Here is a 24,986-nt window from a genome sequence, read left to right as displayed (position 1 = left end):
TTTTTTCCCCTAAAATGATTATATGTGCAAGAGGCAGTTCCTCCCCACTCACTTTTGCACAGAGGGGACATGGAGACATACATTTGCTAGTTTTGCAGATATGACTATGACAGGATTATTTTACTTGTCTCTCAGGAGCATATGTTGATGCTAAAATGGATGCATCACATCCATTTTTAAAGTTTTCCTCTCAAAACATTTTTTTTCTCTGTCTGCTGAGTTTTTTCTAGCTTGCATCACTTTGTTTCATCCTGATTTCTTTGTTTGATTCTTCTTCAAGCCGAGGACATCCATGTGTCAAGGTTCTCTCTGATACTGGGGAGGAGGTATTTGTCAGATAAAGAAGGAAAGGTTTGTGATACGGCAAACTGATGTTCCTAGAAAAATAATGAAGAAGCTGGATTAGCTTCCAGTGTTACAGTTGTAACACTATTACTCAGCCTTGAAATCCTGGAAAATTCCTCTTCTGTAGCTCTATGGTTTTGTTATTCTCTTTTGGTGTGTTGCAAGGTTCTGAGCTTCTGTGTAATGCAATTTCATGAGTCTGTTTTTGTTTTGCATTAGCAGCCAAATGGTATGTTGACTGTGAATGTCATCCGAGGTGCTGAGGTACTCCAAGGAACAAAACTGCAGTCGGGCTGGCAGTGTTTAGAGTTTAGAGATAGCACTCTCCTGTTCTTCCAGAGTGATGCATTTACGAGGTGATAACTATCAGGAATTCGAGCACAAGAGGAATTTCTTTTGGTAAGAATTTATTGTAGATTTGGTCTTCAACCAGTGGGAGAAAACAGACTCTTTCCTCTTCAGATGGTTTTGCAGAGCAACCACTACATTTTTCAGTCCTTTTAGAGTCTTGTGTATTCTATGAGTGAACAAACTGTCCAGTTACCTTTCCCACAAGTTTTTTCAAGAAAATGTATTTTGTTTTGAAGTAAAACAAATATAGCTGTACCCTTTCCTGGTTCTGTGCAGTAACTGCCCCCACACTGTGCAAAAACTGCCCTCCCTTTTTCTCTCCTCTTCCTGTCTGCATTTGAAGGTGTCTTTTTGGCCAAGTACAGCAAATCTATAGCTGGTTGAAAGCAGGCTATGTTGCTCACCCATATAGCTTCTCATATTTTTCCTGTCTCTTAAGCAGAAGACAAAACAAATCAGTCCTGACTACTTACAAATGACAAGGTGTTGAAATGAGTCAGCTTGGCACCTCACATACTTGTTGTTGGTGTGTACAGGGTTGCATTACCAAGTGATAAGCAGGACAGATATCTGGAATTTGGACTCACCCATTGTTTATGTGCTTATTTTTTGTTGCTCTTCCTTCTTCCTTTGTAATTCCTCTTCTTCATGTCTGTATGTGAAAAACACTGGTATCCAGTATAATTGATATTCGGTGTAATACCCATCCAGGTATTAAGGAGAGGAGTTTTGAGGAGGGAGGCTCACAAAATGCAAAGTAGCTTCTAGCACATAAGGGTGTGGACTTTTGGGAACAGACAGGCTTTAGGCTGGAAAAGACTTTTCTTTTTCTCCTCCCTCAGTTCTTGGTTTTGTTGTTATTGGTAATCCCTCTTGCTGTTTGCTGCAACAATTCTCTTTCTGCCCCTGTTTCTTCTTTAAAGCTCATCTAGACTTGTATTTAAATGTGAAATATCAACATACATTATTTATTGTTTGGTTTAAAATTGGTAAAGCCATTGTCTACACAAGATGTGCAACCTACTGGTTCTTGCTAAAATGACTGATTTAAAGACCTGGTTTGAAGTGGAATTTTAACTGTACCAGTCTAATGCATGCTAAGGTCTATTTTGCCATAGAGATTGTAGCCTTTGAAAAGTGAGTATTGAACTTGATATCTCAAAGTGTTCAAATCATCTGGTTGTGCCTTGGTTTTCAAGATGTGTTTGTCAAAACTGAACAGGTATTTGAAGTATGTTAGTCTGTTAGTGGGGGTAAAAAAAGGGGATGTAAACTTCTTTCCTCTTTGACCTGGCAGAGGTTAGGTTCTTCCCTGTTCCACTCAGTTTCTCTTAATCTTTATAAGAAAATAAGATGGAAAACTGTTTTCTGGAAAAAGTTTTATTATCAAATTATTCCTATACAGCATTTTTACCCTTGGTAGGGTAATACAGATCTATGTATGCACTCACTTGGAATTCAGTTCCACCAAAAAAAGAAAATCAGCAAACACCACCTTTAGTGCAAATTAATGCCTCAGATTATAGGGGTTTTCTGTCTTTTTTTTTTTCCTGTATGTGTTTTTTCCTCTCAGTGCTCTCCAAGTTCATCTTTGAATGAGGGGAAAATTGTGCTTGTTACAAAAATAGGTTGCCTATCAATTTCTAGACAAGTGTCAGCTTTACAGTACAGTGGGAGGTAATTTATCAACCTCTAAAGTCTTTATTTCTTCATGAAATTACTGCAATTTCTTCACCCCTTCATGGAGTGAACACATGCTTTTGATATTGCACAGACAGGACATTAAAGCAGCAGAGTCTGTGTCAGGTTGGGAAGAAGTTCTCCACAAGGAGGAAGACGACCAGTGATAAGGACTGTTTCAATAATACATGTTCTTGTCCCACCAGCCTGCAGTAGGAGAAGAGAGGAGGGGGAAAATAATCAGTTATTTTTTCCTCAGAAAGGAAAAGTAATCACTGGGAACAAATGGTCCATTTTTAAGCAGTTCACCTGTCAGCAGCAGCTGAGATAGGTGTATGAGTGAAAGGATAGGAAAGGACACTTTATATTAAAATATTAAATGAGAAAAATCTACTTACTTCCTGGGTATCTCCTGATAAACAGCTTACGAACTTCATCATAGACCCATATCAAGATGGCAAATGGTACAGCCACAAACCAATACTGAAACCTGGGAGTGGGAGAAGAGATTCTTGTTCAGAACCACTCCAGCTGAATTTCTGGAGTCTCTGCCATTTGATGACCCTAAAAGACAATCTGGGCTTTTTTGGTTTTTGTTTGAGGTTTTTGTTTTGTTTTGTTTTCCTTAATTTAAGCACTTGAAGAGTTAGAAATAAGATGATAAACATCTAATCCTCGCAATCTTAAGTAGTTACTGAATTATTTTTTTCCAGATACTATTCAGAAGGAAATGTTGCCTGGTGGTATTACAGTTTCTGAAGATAGCAGAAAAATTGAACAACATATATCTGACAGTGATATGTTTAAAAGTTGCTTGCATAAAATTAAGTAAAATGCTATCTAATCCCACCAAAATATTGGAGATCCTGGAAAAAATTATTAAAAATGTTTGTTCTACACAAGTAGGTTTTTAGATCCTCGGTAGTAAATCTAGTAGAAAAAATAGTGTGCTTTTTTTTGTGGAAACTATGAAAATAATGCCCTTTTTGGACCACCCTCTTCTTCATGATGATATTCTTAAATATTTATCCTTAAATTGTGCTGTGTGGGCATCCTGCTCCCGTTTGTCTGTTTCTGGCAGAATGGTAAATCCATATCTGTTCATATGTGGAGGGCAAGGGAAGTACCCTGGCACCAAAACTCACCTCAGTGGTGTGAAGTTCAGGGCTGTAACATGTCCAAGACCATAGGTAAGAATCAGAGCAATTCCTATCTGGGAAAAGATACCCACCCAGATGACTTTGTTCCTATAAGAAAACCATAGAGGAAGGGTTACATGCTTCCATCCACGCATAAAAACCTGGTGCCACAGCAAAGTGCAAAGGCTGTGCCACTTTCAGAGCTGTGGCTGTCCCCTGGTAGCTAGCTCGGATGATCTGCATCAGGCAATGAGCACTGCAGACATGGTAGCATGAGATAAGTAGCAGACTCTGTAGCACTGGCTTACATTGCCTTTCTTTCCTGGTAGCATTCCTGACCTACCTAGATTAAAGCAAGCTTTAGGCAGACATGCAGTGTGTATTAGTCATGTCTTCTAGTTGCACTGTGAACACACGCATTGTGACTCAAACAAAAATGTAGGAAGGAAATATACATAGGTGTAGGCTCTGTACCTGCAGATAAAGAAAGGAAAACAATTTGTTTTCCTATCAGAAATACTCTGACTAAATGCCAGCTTTTCTGTCTAGCCTCTGTCCCCACAGGTATTTTTTACTCCCTGGCTTCCATGGGATTGAAGGGTGCAGAGTGTTTTGCAGAGGGCAGCCAGCACTATCTTAAGGAGTTTGACAAGCTCGTATCTCCTCAGAGGCTAAAGTTATCTTAGAGAAATGCAAATGTGCTGTCTATTGATAACTACATAAAGAACTTAAGAAAATAATCTGGAGAGCAAACTCTTTTTTGTTTTTTTGCAGTAAAAATGTTAATGAATGGAGAATTATGTTTAAGCTGATGCATTTTCAGAGTAACCAATAAAATATCTTTCTTTAAAGAAACTCCCTATCATGAAGTAGGAAAGGAAGCAAGGGGAGGTGTAATAAAATATTAGCCTGAGATTTGCAGTTGCTTGGAGTCAGATTTAGTCTTTGTTCAAATACTGCTTGTGAGTGGGCTAAATCGCTGACCTAACTTTCTAAAATTAGCAGTAGGCTAACTTATCCTCTCATGTGTCATGTAAAGAATCTGCAAAACTTACCTGAAAAGACCCTGTTGGAAAATGGAATTTCTTCGTGTTTTCCTGATGATCAAATCAGCAACTTGCTGAATTGTGATGCTGACAAAAAAGGCAGTATAGCCAATCCACTGCAGGTACGTCCTCTGGTATTTAGTCTGCAAAGCAAAGGAAAAATCAAAGAGTGTTATATCAGACACTCATATCTTGTGCAAGTGACTGCAAACCTTGATAGCAGGATTTCAGTTACTGAGGTGTAAGTGTGGAGTTATTCCAGATTTAGATACATAGGATGAGATTTTGGCCAGTTGTTCTAGTCCACTAGTTACTGTGGATGAGTCATGAGGCTGAAGCACGAGCTTGGTGTAAGGAGGTATTTATATTGATTTATTAATGGCTTCTGTGTCTTGTGATTGCTGCAGAATGAGTGAGGGGGAGTGAAGAGTGAAAGGGGGAGGGAGAGTCTGCGATGTACTTTAAAGTAATGCTGTTCAGAAGCAGGGCTGAGAGATTATGATGCATCTAAACATGAAGTCCAGAGAAGCTGCATCTCCAGAGGCTTTGAATCAGAAGGTGGCAAACAGTAGAACAATGAATGAAAGAATGGAGTCTGAATGAAAGAACTAGGTGGCAGGAACCTCTAAAGAGTCTATTCTGAGGGACTATTAGATGAAAACATTGGGTTTTTTCTTTTAGATCTCTCTCTCTTTCCCTAATCCTTTATTTTGGAGGAGAGTGTAGAATTCTCATTAAAGTGTTTGTTGAGAGACAGCAGGAGGATGTTTCAGTGCTTCTTTACCCATTCCTGTCCATATGAGTCCTCAAAGTCATTAATGGCATTGTTTTCCCAGTTGACTCGCACGCCAAGCAGTGTGGAAGGGAGGAAACCTTGTTCAGCATAGACGGTAAAATAGGTTACGAAGGCTCCCACCGACTGCATGATACCTGCAAAATCAAAGAGGTAGAAATGAGGAAGCAGCAAAATTTAGGAGCACTGGGGAATGTGCTGGATATCAGTGTTGATCTATGTCCTATGGCATGAAACTTGCCATGAGTCTGCAGGTCATTTTAGAGCTCTTAGTGCTCTAAGGTTCTCGACCAGTGTAGATGAAAACCTGTTCTATTGTTGAATAATGAGCAACAGAAGGGAGTTAGTAAGTTTGCCCAGGAGTGCAGAGGAAGGAGTTGAGTTTCAGCTCCCCCTTTCCTAAGAAGCGAATCGACTCAGTCTTGGTTTGCTGATACAAGATAGTGTGTTTCAGAGAACAGGCCAACCTACCAATCTGCAGATAGGAGTATACAGCGAGCTGCTCGTTCACCAGCCTGTCTTTCCTTTTGTTACGAGGTCTCCTGTTCATAATATCACTTTCAGCTTTTTCGTAGGCTAATGCAACAGAGGGGATCTACAACAGAAATAAACCATCAGAGTCTTGGGTGCAACATTTGTTTGCTTCTCAGATGCTTATCAGAAAAGTTTCAGTTCTCAAGTGGTTCTGTTGACGTACCCTGCCTTTTCAGTGTACACAGAGCAAATGAGTGAAGGATCCGTGTAGCATTCTCTGGATGTGTGTAGAGGATTTTAGGGAAGGCTGAAACTGTTTCATGGGTCTGATGATCATATAACAATACAAAGGGCTAGAGGTTATTGCAAATATTAAAGGGTCCTTCAGGTCTCTTGGACTGGGCTCTGTTGAAATGTCTGTTATTCATCCCCTGTAGTAACTGCAACAATCTGTATGACCTCTTGATTGAAACACACCGTTATTTTGCACACTGCTGAGTTTTGCTTGAGTCTTTTCTTTCCACTTCCCCTCTGCAGGTTTTTTTTTCTATTTTTCTTTCTCTATACCTGGCAACTTTTAATCTAGCCCTCTGCTCTTTCACTAGCTTACTATTCATCTGCAAGGTAAGGCAACTAAACCTTCCAGTGTTCTGCGTGTCCCTTTGCCCCCAGCCCCTCTCACTTCTCATGGTATTACAGCAGAAAATAACTTAAAAGACACCAACTTACAATGTCCGTGCCCAGGTCAATGAATAGGATGGTGATAGTGCCAATGGGCATTGGAATGCTGGCAATAATGTAGATGAGAAAGGGACAGAGCTCAGCAATATTCTTAGTCAGGGTGTAGGCAATTGTTTTCTTTAGGTTGTCAAAGATCAGACGGCCTGGAGGGAAAGGAAACACTTCTGTAAAAGCTAATTGTCAACAGTATTTAAAAAAAAATTAAAAAAAAAAATTTAACTAAATAAGGTTATTTACCACTTATGTCTTTTTTCCTCATATGTTTCCTTATACATTTTGGGACTTTTTTAAACAACTAACCACTGACCTACCTTCCCTTTAAGACTTCTGAAAATTTAAGTGAAAATAAAAAACGTCTTCCAATGAGAAGGATTGAGGAAAAAGTCCCATTCCACAATATCCTATAGTTTTAAAGGAAACCACAAGCTCTTATGGTGAAAGAGGAGTGGAGTGTGTGTTACTGTCGTAGGTGGAGCGTGGTGAAAGTCATGTGTGATCAAGTAATAGAGTGAAAATGTAGAGAAAACAATTTGTATCTTTGCGAGGTCAGAACTGCATAGGAACAAGATGAGAACTGCTTTTGTCTGGGGGTTGAACAAGCTGCAATAGGAGACCGATGCTCTACTTAACAAATATGTTTGGGAGAGGGGGATGATTGCCTTATTGTCTGTTTGCCATGTGTGTATAAATGGAATTAATTCCCAGTTTTTCCAAATATCAAAATCACATTTACAAATCCAGAAAGAAAAAAGGAGGGGTGAGCACAGGAGGGAAGGATCAGAAGGACCTCTCAGTGCTGTGTGGCTGTCAGCAGCTTTCAGCTAAGAAAGTGGATAGCAACATTATTTTTACCTTCCTCCACTCCTGTGACAATGGAAGCAAAGTTATCATCCAGCAGTACCATATCAGCTGCATTTTTGGCTGCGTCAGAACCAGCAATACCCATAGCAATTCCAATATCTGCTTTTTTAAGAGCAGGGGAGTCATTGACTCCATCTCCAGTCACGGCAACAACTGCTCCCTGGAACACACAAAAGGATCCAGATGTGGGTTTTTTGAGGAGATGGTGCTTTGTTCCCCTAGGGACAGTCTGCTCTCAGTGCATTCCCCATCTTTAAGTCTCTAGAAGAAAGGTGCTGATATGAAGTTCTGAATCCTCTTTGTACCCCTATAAAAACATCCAGTGATCAGAAAGATGCTAGGTAGGCTTGATAGAGCAACCTTAGGCTTTTGTGTGATAGTTGTCTGTATCTGAATTTGTCATCTAGACTCTCTTCATAGTAGAGAGAAATGGGAAGTTCAGGGATATTATTTACTTACATCATAAAGTAGACATCTAAATTAAATGCATTTAAAATGCAATTAATCTGATTATTTATTTCTGTGGACTATAAGGGGGCTTAAAAATTCAGACATCTGTCTATACAAATATGATTTATCCTCATCTGGACAGACCCAGGCCCATCTCTGACATCTGTGGGAGATTCAGCTGACACAACGTGTTCTGTCCTGGTTTTTTGTGATGTGCTAATGAATCAGTCAGTTTTCATCTTAATTGTAAATTATGTAACTGTTCAGTTAGAGATCATTCTCGTCCTATCCCCACAAGTTCTGGTCATTGCCAGTCTATGCTAGAATTGCACTAGTAACCCAAAAGATGGAAAGCTCTGATTATTCAAGTCAGCTTCTTTATTATCTTCCAATGAAACCATCTACTGCAACTAAAGGTCCTGTTCTAGTTAATGCAAAAGTCCATGGCTTGATAGCAATGCAGAGAGTTCCAAGTGGGGAAAAACCCTGACAAACTGATTAATACAAATACTGAATGTCCTGTCCCTGTGGGGATTTAGTACAGTGTCACTATCTATAAATAATGCTGTGTACAGAAGGGTTTATAAGCTCTAAGTACTAAACATAGCATGTAGACTGACTGGCTTGAGTGGAGGAGGGGAGCATGTTCCTCTTCACCCTTTAAAGAGCCAAATCTACTAGGAGTGTGGGTGTCTGAGCAGTGCAGAACACACCCTCTGTCTACCAAAGGCCATTCCAAAAGAAAATTAAAAAAAAATATGAAATTGAATTTTTTTTTTCCTGTCCTGAAAGCAGTTCAAGATTAAACTCAAAGAACTGATAATGCTGATTGCAAAGCTTAGCTCTGGTGTGACTACAAAAATAAAATAATGTCCTGTGCCACATCTCCTTCCATACAAAGTTCAGGCACAGCAGTAGTGTGGTTTTCATTTTGCAGCGTGTACTCGGAAGATGTCACATCTGAGGGAAGAATCTTTTGAAGAAAATTTGCCTCTTTTTCAGAGCTCTATACATGTAATTTCTTTCCCTCCTGCCTCTTGTGCTGGCTGCACTCCATACTCCTTTACATAATATTGCCCATGGATGGGCCAAACCCTCTTTAAATCCTGCTTTCTGCTTTCTGTGGTGTGTTCTACAGTCTTTGAAAGGCTTGGTCCTACATAAGCATGCGATGACATTTTGCAGGATTCATACCTTATTTCACTTCTAAACATTCCTGTGGGCAGGAAGCGCATAGGCTTAAATGGCCACAACAGATCAGATGAGAGGATGCGGTAACATGTTGCTTTTATCTGGGTTTTGGGAATTCCTGAGGGAAGGCTCCTTCCCAGACAGTGTGCAGTCTCTGCCCAGGGGCCTTTTTGTGCAGCACAGCAGTAGCTTCTCAGAATTACATGCAGAAGAGAGACCCTCAGTACAGCTCTAAGCCAGTCAAACTTAGGAAAAGCTCATTCAGTCAATAGAAGTTCAGAGTCTGTAACAGGAATTTGAGTAGCTTGGATTCTGTCCAGACTGTGTTTGTGGTAATCAGTTGGGTAATGTTATTGCACAGTGAAAAGCACACAAACTTAGAGAGCATTGGAAATTGGCTTCCACCCACTCACATCAGGGATGATACCTGTGGAAAGCTACTGCCTCATGAATGCCCTATAGCTGTATCTGTGTATAACCTCTTACACCTCTTACTCACCTGCCTTTGGCAGCCCTCAACTATGATCAGTTTCTGTTGGGGTGATGTCCGAGCAAAGACTATCTCTGAGTGGTTACACAAGATGTCATCCAGCTGCTGCAAGCTCATATCCTTCAGCTCCATCCCATTAACTACTGCTGCTGTAGCTTCTCTGTAAGAGCCATGGGAAAGCTGGGTAAATTTTCAGATCAAAAGGCTTAGATAAAAATAGTGCACTCATAGAATGTATGCAGCTTGATAGTAAGGACAGCAGCAAATTGAGTTAATTTCAGAAGCATTAGTTGTTAATCAGCAGGTGTTGAATGAAAGCCACTGTAGAAATCCAGAGTGAATTACAGTTACCTGGGTACAGAGGGGAGTGATTGAAGCTTCCTCCTGAGCAGACCTAACGTCAGAAAATGCATTTTAAAGAGGGCTCTGAGTGGGAGGGTGGGACAGTGGAGGAGGAAGACATTTTTTCTGTAAAGAGCTTTTATCTTTTTCTTATGATGTTATTTTTTTTTCACATTTAATGAATGAAAGAGGAATTTGGATTGATGGTCCTCAGGTCATGTGATTCTGAACTTTGCTTTTCATATGTGTGTGTTTTGTCAAATGGCCAGTGACAGAAAAGTCCAACATGACCTGCAAAGTCTAATTTGCTAGATTCTTTTCAAGGGCCAGTGAAGATGAGACCCACTGACCTAGACACATAGTCATTTAGGTGGAGATGAGATGTTGGATGAACACAACAGCTGGGAATGTATCAAGAAACAGAAAAGCAAAAAGCAGCTGTGATGTAGAAACGGGCTGTGAAAGCACCGTGGAGGGAGAAGGCATCGCTTTCAGCAGATGAACCCACAGGTATCCCTGTGTTCTCCTCGCTCTTACCTTCTATTGACTTGCTCAACAGGAATGTTGAGGCGCTTGGCAATATCTTCCACAGTCTCGCTGGTGGCTGAAATGATGCCGACGCTCTTGGCAATGGCCTTGGCTGTGATTGGGTGATCGCCAGTGACCATAATAACCTGAGGAAGGGATAAGGACTCAGCATGAGTGACAAATGTACATGCAATGGCTGGAGAGAGATAAGGTGAAATGTCTATTGTTGTAGACCAGGAAGCAGTTTAGAACCTGCACTTGGAAAGCTGTGCTATGTACGTAACAATGACAGATTATGGCTATTACTTAATTAGCTCTATATTGACATCTAGTTTCTACCTCTTGTTATTGGTGCTATTTTATCAGGGCTATAAAGGAAGAAATTGTCACAGGCAGGAAGGTTAGAATAATGCAGAATAAAGAAATCTTTACATAAGAATTTATATTAGGTATACTCAAAGGTGAGAGTTCGTTAGAATGTTGTATCTTAACATGGATCCTTGTGACTGAGGTGTCCTGACAGATAAAGACACAATTTTTTCTTGCTTTTCTTGAAGAAAAGTTGCCAGTTGCCACATCTGTCTTCAGACTACAGAAAATGTCTGAGTTGGGACCTGGGATTCAACTCTTCTGAGATCAGTAATTCCAAATACTGATTTTTCCTTTCTTTAGCTAGTTTGCCTCTCTGCCTAGAGCTGGAATTTTACTTGTGGGTCCCTTGGGAGTGAAATTAGGAAAATTACTGCTTCAGGTTCAACTTGAACAGTTTCGAGATTAGTGATTCCCATGCATGAAAGTTCATAACAGGTGTAGCCCTGTGTTAATTTGTTAATTAATGACAATGTGGTGGAAGATACAAGAAGTTCTGTTTTTGCAAGTCTTTCTGTAGAATCACTGTATTTTTCATTGTAAAATCCCTACCTTGATCCCGGCACTGCGGCATTTTGAAACAGCATCTGGCACTGTGGAACGAGGAGGGTCAATCATAGATAAGAGCCCAACAAAGCACAGGTTGGAGGTTGGGAAGTTCATGGAATCTGTGTCAAATGGGTAGGTGTCTGGAAACTCATTTTCGGGCAGGTACAGATGACAGAAACCTGAAATGAAACTCAGGTTGATGGGATGTAGAGAAAACAGTGGGAGAAAGAGGAGAGCTTGGTATATAGCACCAGGCTTTACTCTTGCCCATAGAACTCCAGTGCATTTAACCATTAGCTTTTTATGGCAGTTTTTTTTAACCTGCCATTGTAACTCTCACATCAAAGTTCATGCAGACTCAGTGTTTCATGTGGCAAAGCTAGTGACACTGCCAGCAGGGAAGAGTGTTTTCTTTTGTGCGTTACTTACGGGGTTGTTTGACTGCTCAGTGTGGCAGATCAATGTCAGTATAGAGCAGTAAGGACATCCCTGCCACAGAGAGCTTGCAGCACATCAGTGTGCTTTAAACACTGCTTAAGAGGCTGCACACTTTACTTTTTTCCCCTCCACTGCAGGAGAAGTGAAATCCAGACACACTGGATTGTACCAAGCTTTAAAATCCCATTTTACACCACAGTTCTCTGATAGTCCATCTAGTTAGACTCACCCAGTCTCCACTGCAGGAGAAGTGAAATCCAGACACAATGGATTGTACCAGGCTTTGAAACCCCATTTTACACCGCAGTTCTCTGATTAGTCCATCTAGTTAGACTCACCCAGCACTCTCTCTCCCATGCCTCCCAGCTCCATGTATGCTGTTTGGAAAGCTTCTGCCTTTTCTCTGTCCAGTGGTTCTTCTTTGCCATTGATCATGATGGTGCTACATCTCTCTAAAATCCTCTCTGGGGCACCTTTCATCACCAGCAGAAAGCGTTTGTCGTTGGGATCATCAGTCTCATGAATGGAAAGCTGTGTGCCACAAATATGAAATTATTTGAAAGAGCATACATGATCCTCATTTGTTTCTCATTTTGGTCACTTTGCCTGGAAGTAATGTTTCTTTTTTTCCTTGAGGATATCATGCTTTCCATCGAATTAAATGAACTACATTTATTATAGCTTAGATTTCCTCTGTCATTGAATTACCCCGTTAAGACTCACAGGTCACAAATAGTTCTGGTAGACGCAGTGATAGAAAGAGTTTAAGTTTGAAACAGTCTGGAATAATTTCTGTGAATGAGACACACCTGGAATTTGTTAGTAGAGTTGAAGGGAATTTCAGCCACTTTCTTGTTCTGCGCTCTAATATTCATGACATCACCCAAAATGACTTCTGCAAATTTCAGCAGAGCTGTTTCAGAGGCATCACCAACCACAACTCTCTGTGTGCACAAAAGAAGAAACTGTTTATAGCACAAATACTTCTGCACTTCCATCAGGAGAGCTTGCATGCTTCTATAACACATAGTATGCCTGAGCAGTAATGAATCTTTATTTTACTACGTTTAGGTTTGCTGAAAATTATTTCAGCAAAAATCTGGGACATGTGTTTTACGCTTACTGCTAGAACTAAGCTACAGCAGAGAGATGAAATTAATACTCGATTCTGCAGAACTGCAAGATTTGTGACCACTTTCAGGTTTCTGTGGAGGCTTTGTAATGCAATTCTAGGGCAGCAGCAGGCATATACGGGTGAGTTAACTGATGCACAAAATCAGATTACTTTGAGGAAGGCAGTGATGGAATAAACAGTAGAAATCATGGATTTGTTCTGGTATTCTGGTCACCAGAATTTACTACCTTCAGCAGTCGTGTGAAGAGGTTAATTAAGGCATGTTTACCTTTTCTGTCTTGCTGTATTACATTAATAGTGTAGTAATTACTAGTGTAGAAATTCTTGCTACCTTTATAGGGACAGTTGCTCATGGCTTTGTGGTTTGTTTTTTGTGTTTTTTTTCCCCTGTCTTTTTGCAAGTGTATACCAGTAATACTGCTATAAATAGTAACTTAAAAGTTTGGCATGATAAAATGGAGATTACTGAAGTTAAACAGGACAACTTGTATGTATCATTCTTTCAGAGGAAGAGAAAAGTTGATATGAAGTAGGCAGTACCTTCATTATTGGGAGATTCTCCTGTCCAGGTCTGAACTCTGCCCGGTTGCAGAGAGTTACAATTTTTGATAATGCTGTCCATGATGGAGAACTTTGATCAAAAGGCTGGGCTGAAATGGAGCAAAAGAAATATCGCATCCCTTAGCATATTACATGATGGAAGTACAAGTTTAAGTTTGAAACAACAGGATTGAATTATTTGCAGAAGGAAATTACTCTTTGAGAGGTTCTGTTACAAAAAAAGAATTTGACACAGAACATTAAATCCATCAGTTAGCAGTTCTGGCAAGTTGCTTAGATGATGTTTCTCTGTTCATTTCCTTACTAAGTTTACTGTTGACAAAAGGATCTGAATTAGAACCTCCTCCAGACTTATTTTCTGTGAGTGGAAGTTCAAATATTAAATTTTTTTTTATATCTCTACATGGCTAAGGAGTCACACTACATCCCTGTTGCACACTACAGTTCTGTGTGGAAGGAAGACATCCAATTCAGCTATCAAAAGACATTCCCATTGACATCAGTTTGACAGCTGGTAGGTGTGAAACACCACAGGTTTGATCCAAGTAGTTGTCCCTTCCCAGATCCCCTATTGCTATATTTACTTGCTTGATCTTCACTGGTGTCAGCTGAGTAGATCTGATTATCAAACCAGAGGTGAGCAACAGTCATCCTGTTTTGCGTGAGGGTCCCTGTCTTGTCAGAACAAATGATGGAGGTAGAACCGAGTGTTTCTACAGCTTCCAGGTTCTTCACCAAACAATTCTTCTTTGCCATCCGCTTGGCTGTCAGTGACAGGCTCACCTGGCAGAAGTAAAGAAGTTCAGCTCACTGTTAGTGAGGTACAGTTACAGAGTGATGCAATGAGGTTACATACTTCTGCTAGGGTTTTTGTGGTTTTGTTTTGTTTTTTTTTTTTTAGGAAGAGAACAATAAAAAAAAGTTATTTTGGTTTACTGCAGTGCATTTTTTTTTTCTTTTTTAATAGCATTATTAAGGTCAGAGGTTTGTACATTGGCTGCTGAGAGGAATCTGCTTGCCTGCTGGTAGAAATGAGAATGTCATACCAGTTAGGAGGCTGTTTAAGATGGAAGAACCTACAATGAGGGGGGAGCTCTTAATCACCAACTTAATGAATCCTGAAATTACTCTCTTCTTTATTGCAGTACTGCTGGTTGGTTGTTGTTGGTGTACTTTAGGGCTAACAGTGCTTAGCAGGTGCGCTGCTTCTCAGCCAGAGATTTAATGATGCTTTATATGTGTTAGTAAGTGGAATTTTCCTGCCACTTTTAGGGTACGATATCCTCCTTGCCAAATAGGAACAGGTTGTGGGGAAATGAGTCACATCATTCTACTGGTTAGTAATTGAGGGAGAATGGTACTTGAAGAACCTTATTTCAAACTGGATTGTTGTGCTGAAGCTTTTAAGATTAATGGCTTGGTTATGCCAGAATTGCCAAATTAAATGCTTGTCCTTTCAGTTTCATGGAAAAAAAACCACCCCTATTTCAAACTCAACTCAGACAAGTCACTTAATAGATAATCTGTTCTTCACTGGTTAGCATTGCACTGTAATGAATTTAAGAGTGATGAGTTGTGGTGATGAATGAAGAAATAAAGTGGCAACCAGTGAATTCAAACAGACTTACCGTTACTGTGGCTAGCAGTCCCTCTGGCACATTTGCCACAATGATGCCAATTAGAAAGATGATGGAGTCCAGAATCTTGTATTGCATAGAAACAGATATAATGAAGAAGAGAACACCGACGGAAATGGCCACTCCTGCCACCATGTACACAAAATGTTCTATCTCAATAGCAATGGGTGTTTTCTCGTTTCCTACTCCCGATGCGAGAGAAGCAATCCTCCCGATGATGGTGCGATCCCCGGTGTTGATTACAATGCCAGTAGCAGTGCCTGCAAAGACATAAAGGACTGTCAGCTCGAGGAGAGACTACTCCTGTCTTCTCTACCCAGTACTGATTGACAAAGACCCTTCTCAGCCTTAGTGTGACTGAGACTTCACCCCAGAATTACATTCTTCCTGTTAGAAGTCTTACAGCTCTGTTGGTGAAGAGAAAGACAGATATAAGCTATTTTCTTTAATTAATTAGAGTATTTTTTGATTGCATTGCAGTATGAGTGTAGTGTTATCCTGGGCACTGTACAGTTTCATAGCACATAGTCTCTCAGGTATGACACACATACTTTTTAGCACTGAGAATAGGAACAACACCTTTATGTGTGCAGAGCCCTTACACAGAGGTGTCCACAAGTACTTAGCTGTATCTGCAGCCTGACATTCCTAAAGATAGTGATGGAAAGACCACAAGGAGATTGCAATTCATTGATTGTTGCACCCATAACCAGGCTAGGTGTTAAAACAAATGTCTCACTGGTTGATTCTAAGCATGACCAGCCCTGTGCTTAAGGCTTTATTTTGGTGTGTTTGGGACAATACTTTCTTGTGAGCCATTAAGCCTTTCTGGAATTTCTTGAAGCAGAATTGCTTGAAATGAATTAGCAGTATTATGCAGCACCCTGTACAGGTGCCATTTCTGGAGACTCTTCTCTCTGTCTGTACACACCTTCCACACAGGTGGTGGAGTAGAAGGCAATGTTCCTGGTCTCCAATGGGTTCTCATGGGTGAAGTCACAGGAACGAGACTGTGGTTCTGACTCCCCTGTGAGTGAAGAATTGTCCACCTTTAATGAAATGGAGACATGCCAGTATTAAAGTTAGTAATACACAGTTAAGTCTATCCCAGAAGACTAGACTTAACTAGCAGCAGCACATTTAGTCATCAGTGACAAGGCCATAATCTCTTGGTGCTTTTTCTCTGAGAGTGTTGCTCTTGTAACTGAGATAATCTTTCTGTGGGAATTCAGTTCAGTCAAAGTTGTGTGTCTGTCAGTGGGGTTTTCAGTAGCAGCCTGAAAGAAAGCATGGTTTGAAGATCTGCCTCTATGGAAACTCTTAATACTCTATTGGTATTTCTGCCTCTGTCCCACCAAAGAGCATTGCTAGAACTTGGTAGAGACCTAATGGCTTCTTTTGACATTCAGGGATTGGAGATGTTAGTCCTAGATGAACTGAGCATCACAGTATAGCTTCTGTGCTCTGTCATTTAATTAGATTGTGTCTAATTAAAGCTCCAATAATTCATTGGGTGCACAGAAATTCTTTATATGTAATAAAAGTCTCTAAACCATGTTTTTCCTCTTTCCCCGTGCTCTTCAAAGTACTGTTTACCTTACAACCCTGAGTAAAAATCAGACGAATGTCCGCTGGGATCCTATCTCCACCCTTTATTTCCACGATGTCTCCAACCACCAACTGGTCTGCTGGCAGTTCCTTCTTTTCTGCATCTCTGATGACAAGAGCTTGCTGAAAGACACAAGTGTAAACCAAATTAGCATTGTGCCATCCTCTAAACCTCCTACTGAGGTGCATTCAAATTGGGCTTATTGTGCTTTTGGCATTTTGAGGTGCATTATTAGAATGAACTTTTATCTCAAATGAAATGCATTGGTTATTCTCACCTGTGGAATCATTTTACTGAAGCTGGCCATGATGTTTGTGCTTTTAGCTTCTTGATAGTATGCAAAGATACCAGTGAGGATGACAACCAGTGCCAGGACTATTCCAAGGTAGAGCTAATCAATAAAAGACATAATCCAGTCAAATTAAGACAAGTGTTCAGCAATTCCTCTTCTAGAGTAAATCACCTCTATATTGTTTCAGGAGACTCTTAAATTGAGGTATTGGTCAGGGTATAAGACAGTTTAAGAAAAGAAATTTAAAGTGCTTTGCCCTGCTAATGATTGAGTAAAGCTTTTGAGTATGAAAAGAGCTTTTCATAGCGAGTTTCCCATCTCTCTAAAAGCCTATACCTAACACAAATCCAAACAAATTATATTCCTAGCAGAGTATAACTCACAAGGGAATCAGAGACACAGACTCTGGAGTCCTTTGTGGACTTTAGTATTGCTCGTATGAGTACTCAAGTATTATGATTATGGGTAGTGGTTATAAAACCTTTGGATAGGCACTCTTAGACAGAAGTTGTAAGTTAGGTATTTGAGCATTTATCGCATTATCAGAAATGTTCGGTAGTAGAGGGAGAGTTCCCAAAGAATAAAAGGCTTCCTTGTAGTTACTGAATAACTGTGAAGTAGTATTTAAGTTGCTTAGATTGTCAAAGGGTCAAATACTCACTTTGTGGTTATTCAACTACTTACATTGTCAAAGGCTGATTCAGCTCCCTGGGAAAGCTGAATGCCAAATGAAATCCAGGAGAAGATAGCTCCTATCCATAAGAGAATGGAAAACCCTCCCACCGTCTGCTTGAGGAACTTGAGAATTTCAGGAGTGGCTTTGGGAGGAGTGAGTAAGTTGGGACCATCCCGAGCCAAAATCTCTGCTGCTCTTGCACTAGAGAGACCCTGCAAAAGTAAATGACATTTTTTAAATGGTCACAGAAAAACAGGTTTTTATCTTAACTCAGAATAAAATTTACTTACTGTTTTTTCCTTAAATATTGTGTTGCAGATCAGATTAAGTAACCTGCATCTTTAATTTCCAAACTTTCTGATTTCAAAGTGGCTAATATTAGTTATCTGCTATGAAGAAACAGAATATTTCCTCACTGGAGCATTGAGTTTGTCTGTGTCTATTAGGAGTTTTCATTCTGTTGGTTATCTATCAAGTATATATCTGTACCAAGTGTTTGGACAGCTGGAGAAAAGCAGACATCAGATATTTTGCTGCTATTTCTGCATTTTCACCACAACTTCTGTAGTTTCTGAGTTTCTTGAAATTCATATCTGTACTCTGGACACAGAGTTGCAATGCTTTGGTATTCAAATGTTAGGTGTCCAAAGGAATCCCTTGTATAGTTTTTCAAATTTAGTGTTTCCTTCAAGATAAATAATTTCCAGTGCATTCACTTGCTATAAATTGTTACAGCCACTGATAGTGAAAAATGAATTGTAGTGAAATTGAAATAAAAACTATAGAAAAACTGAGGTCCTGGTGCAAACTTTGAGGTCACATTTTGTGCAGGGATTTTGATTTCAAACCAGTAGCTCAGACTTGAAAGAAGCTCTAGTTTAAAGCCAGGTCCATGCTGCATGTTTGCTTTCTGATTTAGGCTTTCTTGGGAGTAAGTGTATCATACTCATGCACGCATGGCTCCACATATACATCTAGGTATAAATCTGTTGATTTGCTTCCTTTCTACTGCTTCTAGGAAGCTTTGGATAAGCCAGAGCAACTGATAAACCATAAGCAAGGCAACTGATTCAGGCAGTTTTTTAATGATGCTCTATGGACTTACTTTGTTGATATGTGTTCCATACTTTTCCTCCAGTTCCGAAGCGCTGAGTTTGTGGTCATCCTGGATTCCAAAAGAAAGAGAAATTGGTAATGAATAGAATGTCAGATTGCTGAAATTTTTATTTCAGGATTTTGAGAATGTTCAGACTGCCTGGATCTGGGACAGTGGATTCAGTTGCTAGTATGATGTCTCACTTTCAAGAATAGACAATATGCAATTTACATATTGATAAGTAAAATATCTTCCACTAGAAGATGGTATTTTCTTTTGATTTAGAGAGTACTTTTGTAAATAGCTCCCTCCTCCAGCAAATCTGTCACATGAACAGAATGGTGTTTTCATGTTAATGCTGCTTGCCACAAATGTCTGCGCTTCTTTTAGATAAATAGTTCCTTTTACATGCTACAGGACTCAAGCATTCAGTATCATAGGCAAGATGTTGATAGAAGTAAAGGGTGTGGTGTCAGAATATGTGTGACTAGAATCTTTGCACATGATTGACAAGGTAGGGTATGTGAAATTATTCGCTACAGTCTTGTAGAAAGAAGCAGCAGGTTCTCACCACGGCTAAAAAGGGTGTGGGAGAGGGAAATCTCAAAGCTCTTCTTCCTTTCCCTGCAGTGACACCTCTGTGGTATCATTGACCTAATTATATCTTGTGCCAAACTGAGATTTAGAAGCCAAGAATTTGAGATCTCACAATTGTTTTCACAGAATGATTCATTGGTACTTGGATGAGTCAATTAGCTTGTCTGTGCTTTGGTTTCTCTTTAGAAACATGAAAGCAATGTTGCATCCTTTGGTGGCAAAGGTAAGATACATTGAGAATTATTTAGCTTAGTACTGGATAGATCTTGGAAACATCATTGGTAAACTGATGGCCCATTTTGGGGTTTCCTTACTTTTGAAATACCATCTAGCCCATAAACAGCCTCTCCTTTGAGTTGCTCTCAAAGCAATTCAGAAAAGAGGTCAGTATAATTGGCTTCATTTTGCAGATTGGGAAACTGAAACGTATAGAGAGGAAACAACTTTTCCAAGATCAGCCAGCAGGTCAGTAGCAAGCCAGAAGTAAAGTACAGGTTTCTTGAGCTTAGTGCACTGCCATTCGAGTACAGTGCAGTTAATTTAGGCAAAAAACCCCTGTGCTTAAAGCTGAGGCGTGTTTTTAGACCTACTAGAAATCTCTGGAGCAAAATGTTGTGCTTCTGCCTCTCCCCCTGTTTCCTGGCTGACTGTGCAAGCGGCAGCTCACAGGAAATACTGATTACAGTTATTCCACCTGGAGAATAATTCCTCTTTGGGGAGATAATGTTCTATACCATTGGTGGCTTAATTCAGCCAGAATCATTCTTTCTTTATAGATATTAATCCTCCACATGTTTTTTCTAGCACACTTCAGGAATATGAGAAAGTGAATCCTTCCCTGTGTTAGGATGTTCAGTGCAGCACATCTGTTAAAATGACAGCGCATCAGCATTTCTCTCCCCTTCACTGGGCTTTATTCAGACAGTGGGTAGAGGCTGTCCTGCCAGGTGTAATGAGAGCTTAGCAACACTCACCAGGTCCACTTCTTTCTTAAGATCTTCTGCCTTCTTTTTTTTCTTGTTGCCTTTTAAGTCTTTGTACTTTTCCTCTTCATCTCCAATCTCTGTTTTTTCTAGGTCTTTTGTCCCATAGATCTCAACCGAGTAAACATCAGACTTTTTCTGTAAAAGAAATAAGGTTTTGGCATTGTTTTGAACATTCTGCTGGGACTTGAAGGAAGCACTAAAAAAATACTGCAAGCAAGTCAAACTCTGACAAATCTACTTTTTTTTAGTCAAGCTACAAACTGCTACTGTCTCTTTCTCCTGGCAACTTAGTGCTAGTTCCTCTTTTATCCCAAGATCTCTCCAGCATGTGTTGCAGTAATCATGATCAGGTCTTCAGCAGATGTAAATTATAGTGATTCCTTTAGAGATGTGCAATGCTTTTAGTAGTTTGTGGTCCAGCACAAAGTGTAGGAATACTGCCCAGGATCTCAGCATTGCTCATGAAAACCACTAAGTCATTTACCAGCTCCAAGAAGAGATCAGTGTAAAAGCAAAAGATTTTTAAAAGGAAAGGGGAGGGAAAAAAACATTCACTGACAATTTGCCTGTTCCTGGAGCTTTTTAGATACAAGATTTACTTTTCCTTTTTAGTTAAAATTAACATTTACACATTTATATTTCAACATTTACCCTCTACCACATCATGAGAAACGGAGGCAAACAGCATCCTGGTAGCCAAGGAGAAGCAAGTCTGTTTCCTTTCCCATATAGCTCAGATCTGACAGGGAGTTAGCAAGCTTTTCACTCATTTTTACCAATCTAGTATCAGGTACAGGAAACTGTGAACCTAGGGAAGCTGCTACACCTCTGACAATGTTTTGCTTTTATTGATAACTTGGGGGTTGTGCTGTTTCCTCACTTTAAGTTAATACTGTAGTCTGAAGGGCAAACTTCCTGTGTTGCTAATTTACCAGCTTCTATAATCATAACGTTCCAAATCTTAATTATCTTGTAAACTACATGCCATGCCTTGGAAGAACTATTGGTTGACCCCATTTCAGAGGCTTTCTTGCAGATGAACCATCAGGGCTTTATAAGAGTCATATGGGATCTTATCTGATGGTGTGCTTTCCTAGTGGGACAGATGAGCTCATAGGCTGCTGCTGCCCATCTAATGAGCGCATACACACTCTGCAGGGCATCTGTCAGTGTTTGGACTCTCACAGAGGTGATATTTCAAATGAGTTGAGAGCAGACATCTTAATTACATACAGACTAAATCAGAGAGTTCAAGTAATGGAAACAACAAGGAAAAAAAAAAGATTGGGACATCTTATTACTTAACACTATTCTGAACTGAAAAGTAGCATCTTATCCTCAGATGCCCTTTAATTAGAGGAATGTTGAAGTCTTGACACTGTATCTTGACAAGAGAAAAGCTAAGAGCTGATGAGTAGTTTGAGGAGTTGAAAGTCTGAAATCCTTTTCCTAAAGCACTTGAATTTGCTTGGTGATACTTATCCCAGATAAAGGACATGTCTGTTACAAGAAGTTCTATTTTCCTACCTTGCTGAAGATTCACAGGCTGCTTTTTCTATCTTCCTTCACCTTCTTCCTTCTCCTCCTCCTCTCTTTTGACTATCCTACCCAAAAATCTGTTCAGTTTTTCAAATTCCCATACAGTAGAGAGATAAGGAGAGAAAGAAAACAGCTATCTATTGTGGAAACTTAGCAGAGGGAGGAGAATCATAAAGAAAATTAATGAAGTTAGTAAAATCTATTTATCACTTCTATACATGATCTATGTTTAACCTTTAACCTACAAATTTTCATAAAATCTCAGATTTTGGCATTCACAAAAGGGATAGTATTCATGAAACAGTTGATTATCAAACTAGCCAGTTCTAGAATTCTTCCCTATCCAACCTGATCTCTACTTTTTATGATTAGAGTTGCATACCCATCTGCAGTGAAAAGTTTAGTCATTACACTGGATGCCCAACAGTGTCTAGTATTAGTTCCATTTTTCACTGAGCTCATATTTATAATATACATATGTATATTAAAATTTAAATTCAGGCTTGTTCTTAAGAAGAAACACATCTGCAGCAACAGCAATACTGTGAACAGTGTACTCACCTTTACCATCTTGGTGTGTTTATTCCTTTCCTGATGGAGTGAAACAGCCAAGCTAAAGTCTCTGGATGAAAAGCAAAAGGCCCAACTAGGGAATGAAGTGGCTCAGAGCAGTTTTGGCTATTGCAGTGCAAAAGCTTACAGAGGTTGTAGTTCCTTCTCAGCTGCGAGCAGATGTTAGCTAGAATCCTGCTTGCACTTTGGCATGCTTCAGGCAGGACGAGTTCATTGTCAAAAGCCTTTGGAGAAGGAGCACTGTTTGCTAGTGCTTTATAAATCAGCATCTTGTGCTGCCGCTCCACCCCTCCCTGTCCAGGTCCAGCCCATCTTCTGTTTCACCTGTAGTAGGTGGAAAAATACCACAGTAATGGCCATGTGGGTTTCAGGTCAGATAGTTTCTAATTATTCCTTTGTAGTGTTTGCTCACAGCTAAGGAACAGGTGTATTATTCATCTTGCTAGAAGCAAAGTGTTTCCTTCAGAGACTTTCCAGCACTGGACTCCCCTTATGATTTCCAGCTGTGGTGGCAACGTACGGTGGGGTAAAGGAAATCTGTGCACATTTTGTCTTGCTTGTTTACATGATGTTCTGTTTGCCTGCTTAGGATCCCTAAAAGTCAGATAGCTGCCCTGTTTAGGTACTAGGAGGGATTTAGTGGAGTGGTGCTCCTTCAAGCCTCTTAGCTTGGACTTCACTTTTAATTCTTGAATTTCTTTTGTTGTGGTTTTAAACTTCATGCTTAGCTGAAAAGAGCACTTCCCAGTGCATTTTCAGCAAGAGCACTTACTTGAACAGCTTCTTTGAATTGTTTGTCTTGTGCCAATTACCAGCTTCCTTACAGGAGTGATAATGAGATATATGACACTTTTGATAACAGTATCTCATAACTTAGAAGTAAAGTTAACTACTTCTTCACCTCTGAAATTTAACTGAGAAAAACTAAGTCAAATATTGTGAAAGATTTTCTATATTTTAACATTATTTGGGAGAAGACTGTCTTTCATCTGTCTGACAGAACTGCTCTCACTGAACAACATAGCATTTCAGCAGTTGGTCTTTCACATCATTCATGAGCTTTAAATTGCATCATTTGAGATGCTGTGAGGTACCAGAGTCACTAGCAGATGACTCAAATTGTGGTGAGAGATAGGTCGTGTTGAGGTAACTAATGTTGACTGTTTCAAGCCATATGTATAAACTATTGGTGTTTTTAGGGAAGAAACATCCTTTACTTCAACAGGAGCATGAATAAATTAATGTTCAAATAACAGACAGGTTTCCAGGGATTCAAGTACCATACCTCCTTAAACATCACTTATATTAAAAAGCAAAGCTGTTTCCAGTTCTCTGTTTATGCATGTTGGTCTTTTTCCATGGCATTCCATTCTTTAATCTTAGAATGTTACACAGGATACAGAAGTGTATCTGGAAGGTTTCACGCTCAGTTTCTGCTGTTTGTTGTATTGAGAACTAGATTGTGTCCTGGGGCTTGAATATAAAACCTTTTCATATGTCTATAAGTATTGGAGATTTCACAGTATGTGCCATGTGCAAGACCAGTAATATATTAACTGTATCTAGTGAATCTGCATGTGTCATGTCTTACCCATGACTGAGATTGTTCTCTCTATTGCTGGAAAAGACACCAGAGCAAGAAGTGCAAGAGGTACAGCGAGCATGTTTGACATCAGACTAGACTGCTGAGGCTGGAAGGAAGGGGATATGTGAAAGGAAACATAGGCTTGGAAGTAGCAAAATGCCTTCCAGGAATGCAGTTGCGTTGTCCATCAGATCTATTGGTAAAGATGGTGGGCTGCAAAATGTGAAAACAGGGCTTTGTCTTGTTCATTTCCAATTTTTAACTGTGAACTGAGATTTCTAATCCAGTGGCGAGGAATAGCTGGTAAATGGAAAACAAGAATGTCTATCACTATATCCTGCTATTCACAGATGTGTAAAAACAACTACCCTGTACTTTAGTAATGGTTTGTGATCTAGAATGTTATCTGGGTCATTTGGGCAGTTTTTGCATTTGTTTTCTATAAACCATGACTAATTCTGCCTGGGAGAAATGTTAGAAATGCAAATTAGAAAAGTGTTTGGCAACAAAGTACCCCATACACCCTGGTTTACATGCAATATTTATACTGATGCATCTGTCTTCTTAACAGTATGTTTTGTAACAAATTAATTAAAGTGGTAAAACTCTACAGACAGTATCAGTATCATAGCTTAACAATATTTACAAAGTGTTAAACTGGGTTTGCTGATGAAAAATGGCCTGTTTTGAGCTGCCAAGTTCAAAGTGCAAAACTGATAGTTAAAAAGTTCTGTGGCAGAAATTTCATTAATTTTGTCCACTGAAGGGTTTGTTTTCCTGTGAATTAGAAAGTAAAGATGAGAAGCATTGTAAAAAGACAAATCTCTTGTTCTCTGTGAACCAACACACCGTGGTTTGACAGCATAATATCCCACTGCTGGGAGGAATTACCCAGTAATCACTTGCCACTGAT

General features: G+C 39.7%; 1 protein-coding gene across 1 annotated transcript; it reads right to left on the bottom strand.

The window, feature by feature from the left end:
• Nucleotides 1-2,058: 2,058 nt before the first annotated feature.
• On the bottom strand, nucleotides 2,059-22,719 carry ATP12A (ATPase H+/K+ transporting non-gastric alpha2 subunit). Its single transcript, XM_010176720.1, has 23 exons — nucleotides 22,477-22,719; nucleotides 20,365-20,511; nucleotides 18,803-18,862; nucleotides 17,706-17,909; nucleotides 17,007-17,120; nucleotides 16,717-16,851; nucleotides 16,052-16,169; nucleotides 15,112-15,380; nucleotides 14,068-14,266; nucleotides 13,463-13,572; nucleotides 12,597-12,731; nucleotides 12,126-12,318; nucleotides 11,353-11,528; nucleotides 10,441-10,577; nucleotides 9,571-9,721; nucleotides 7,422-7,590; nucleotides 6,558-6,712; nucleotides 5,826-5,949; nucleotides 5,346-5,491; nucleotides 4,571-4,704; nucleotides 3,522-3,623; nucleotides 2,775-2,866; nucleotides 2,059-2,583 (listed from the first exon to the last, which is right to left on the bottom strand). The coding sequence occupies exons 1-23, from the start codon at nucleotides 22,483-22,485 to the stop codon at nucleotides 2,555-2,557; spliced, it is 3,108 nt and encodes a 1,035-aa protein (XP_010175022.1). The 5' UTR covers nucleotides 22,486-22,719; the 3' UTR covers nucleotides 2,059-2,554.
• Nucleotides 22,720-24,986: the final 2,267 nt, after the last annotated feature.

This window comes from Antrostomus carolinensis, unplaced genomic scaffold (assembly GCF_000700745.2).
Source record: "Antrostomus carolinensis isolate BGI_N321 unplaced genomic scaffold, ASM70074v2 scaffold3741, whole genome shotgun sequence".
Classification (NCBI taxonomy): domain Eukaryota; kingdom Metazoa; phylum Chordata; class Aves; order Caprimulgiformes; family Caprimulgidae; genus Antrostomus; species Antrostomus carolinensis.
The sequence above is the reverse complement of the archived record's forward strand: the minus strand, read 5'-3'. Positions and strand labels throughout refer to the sequence as shown.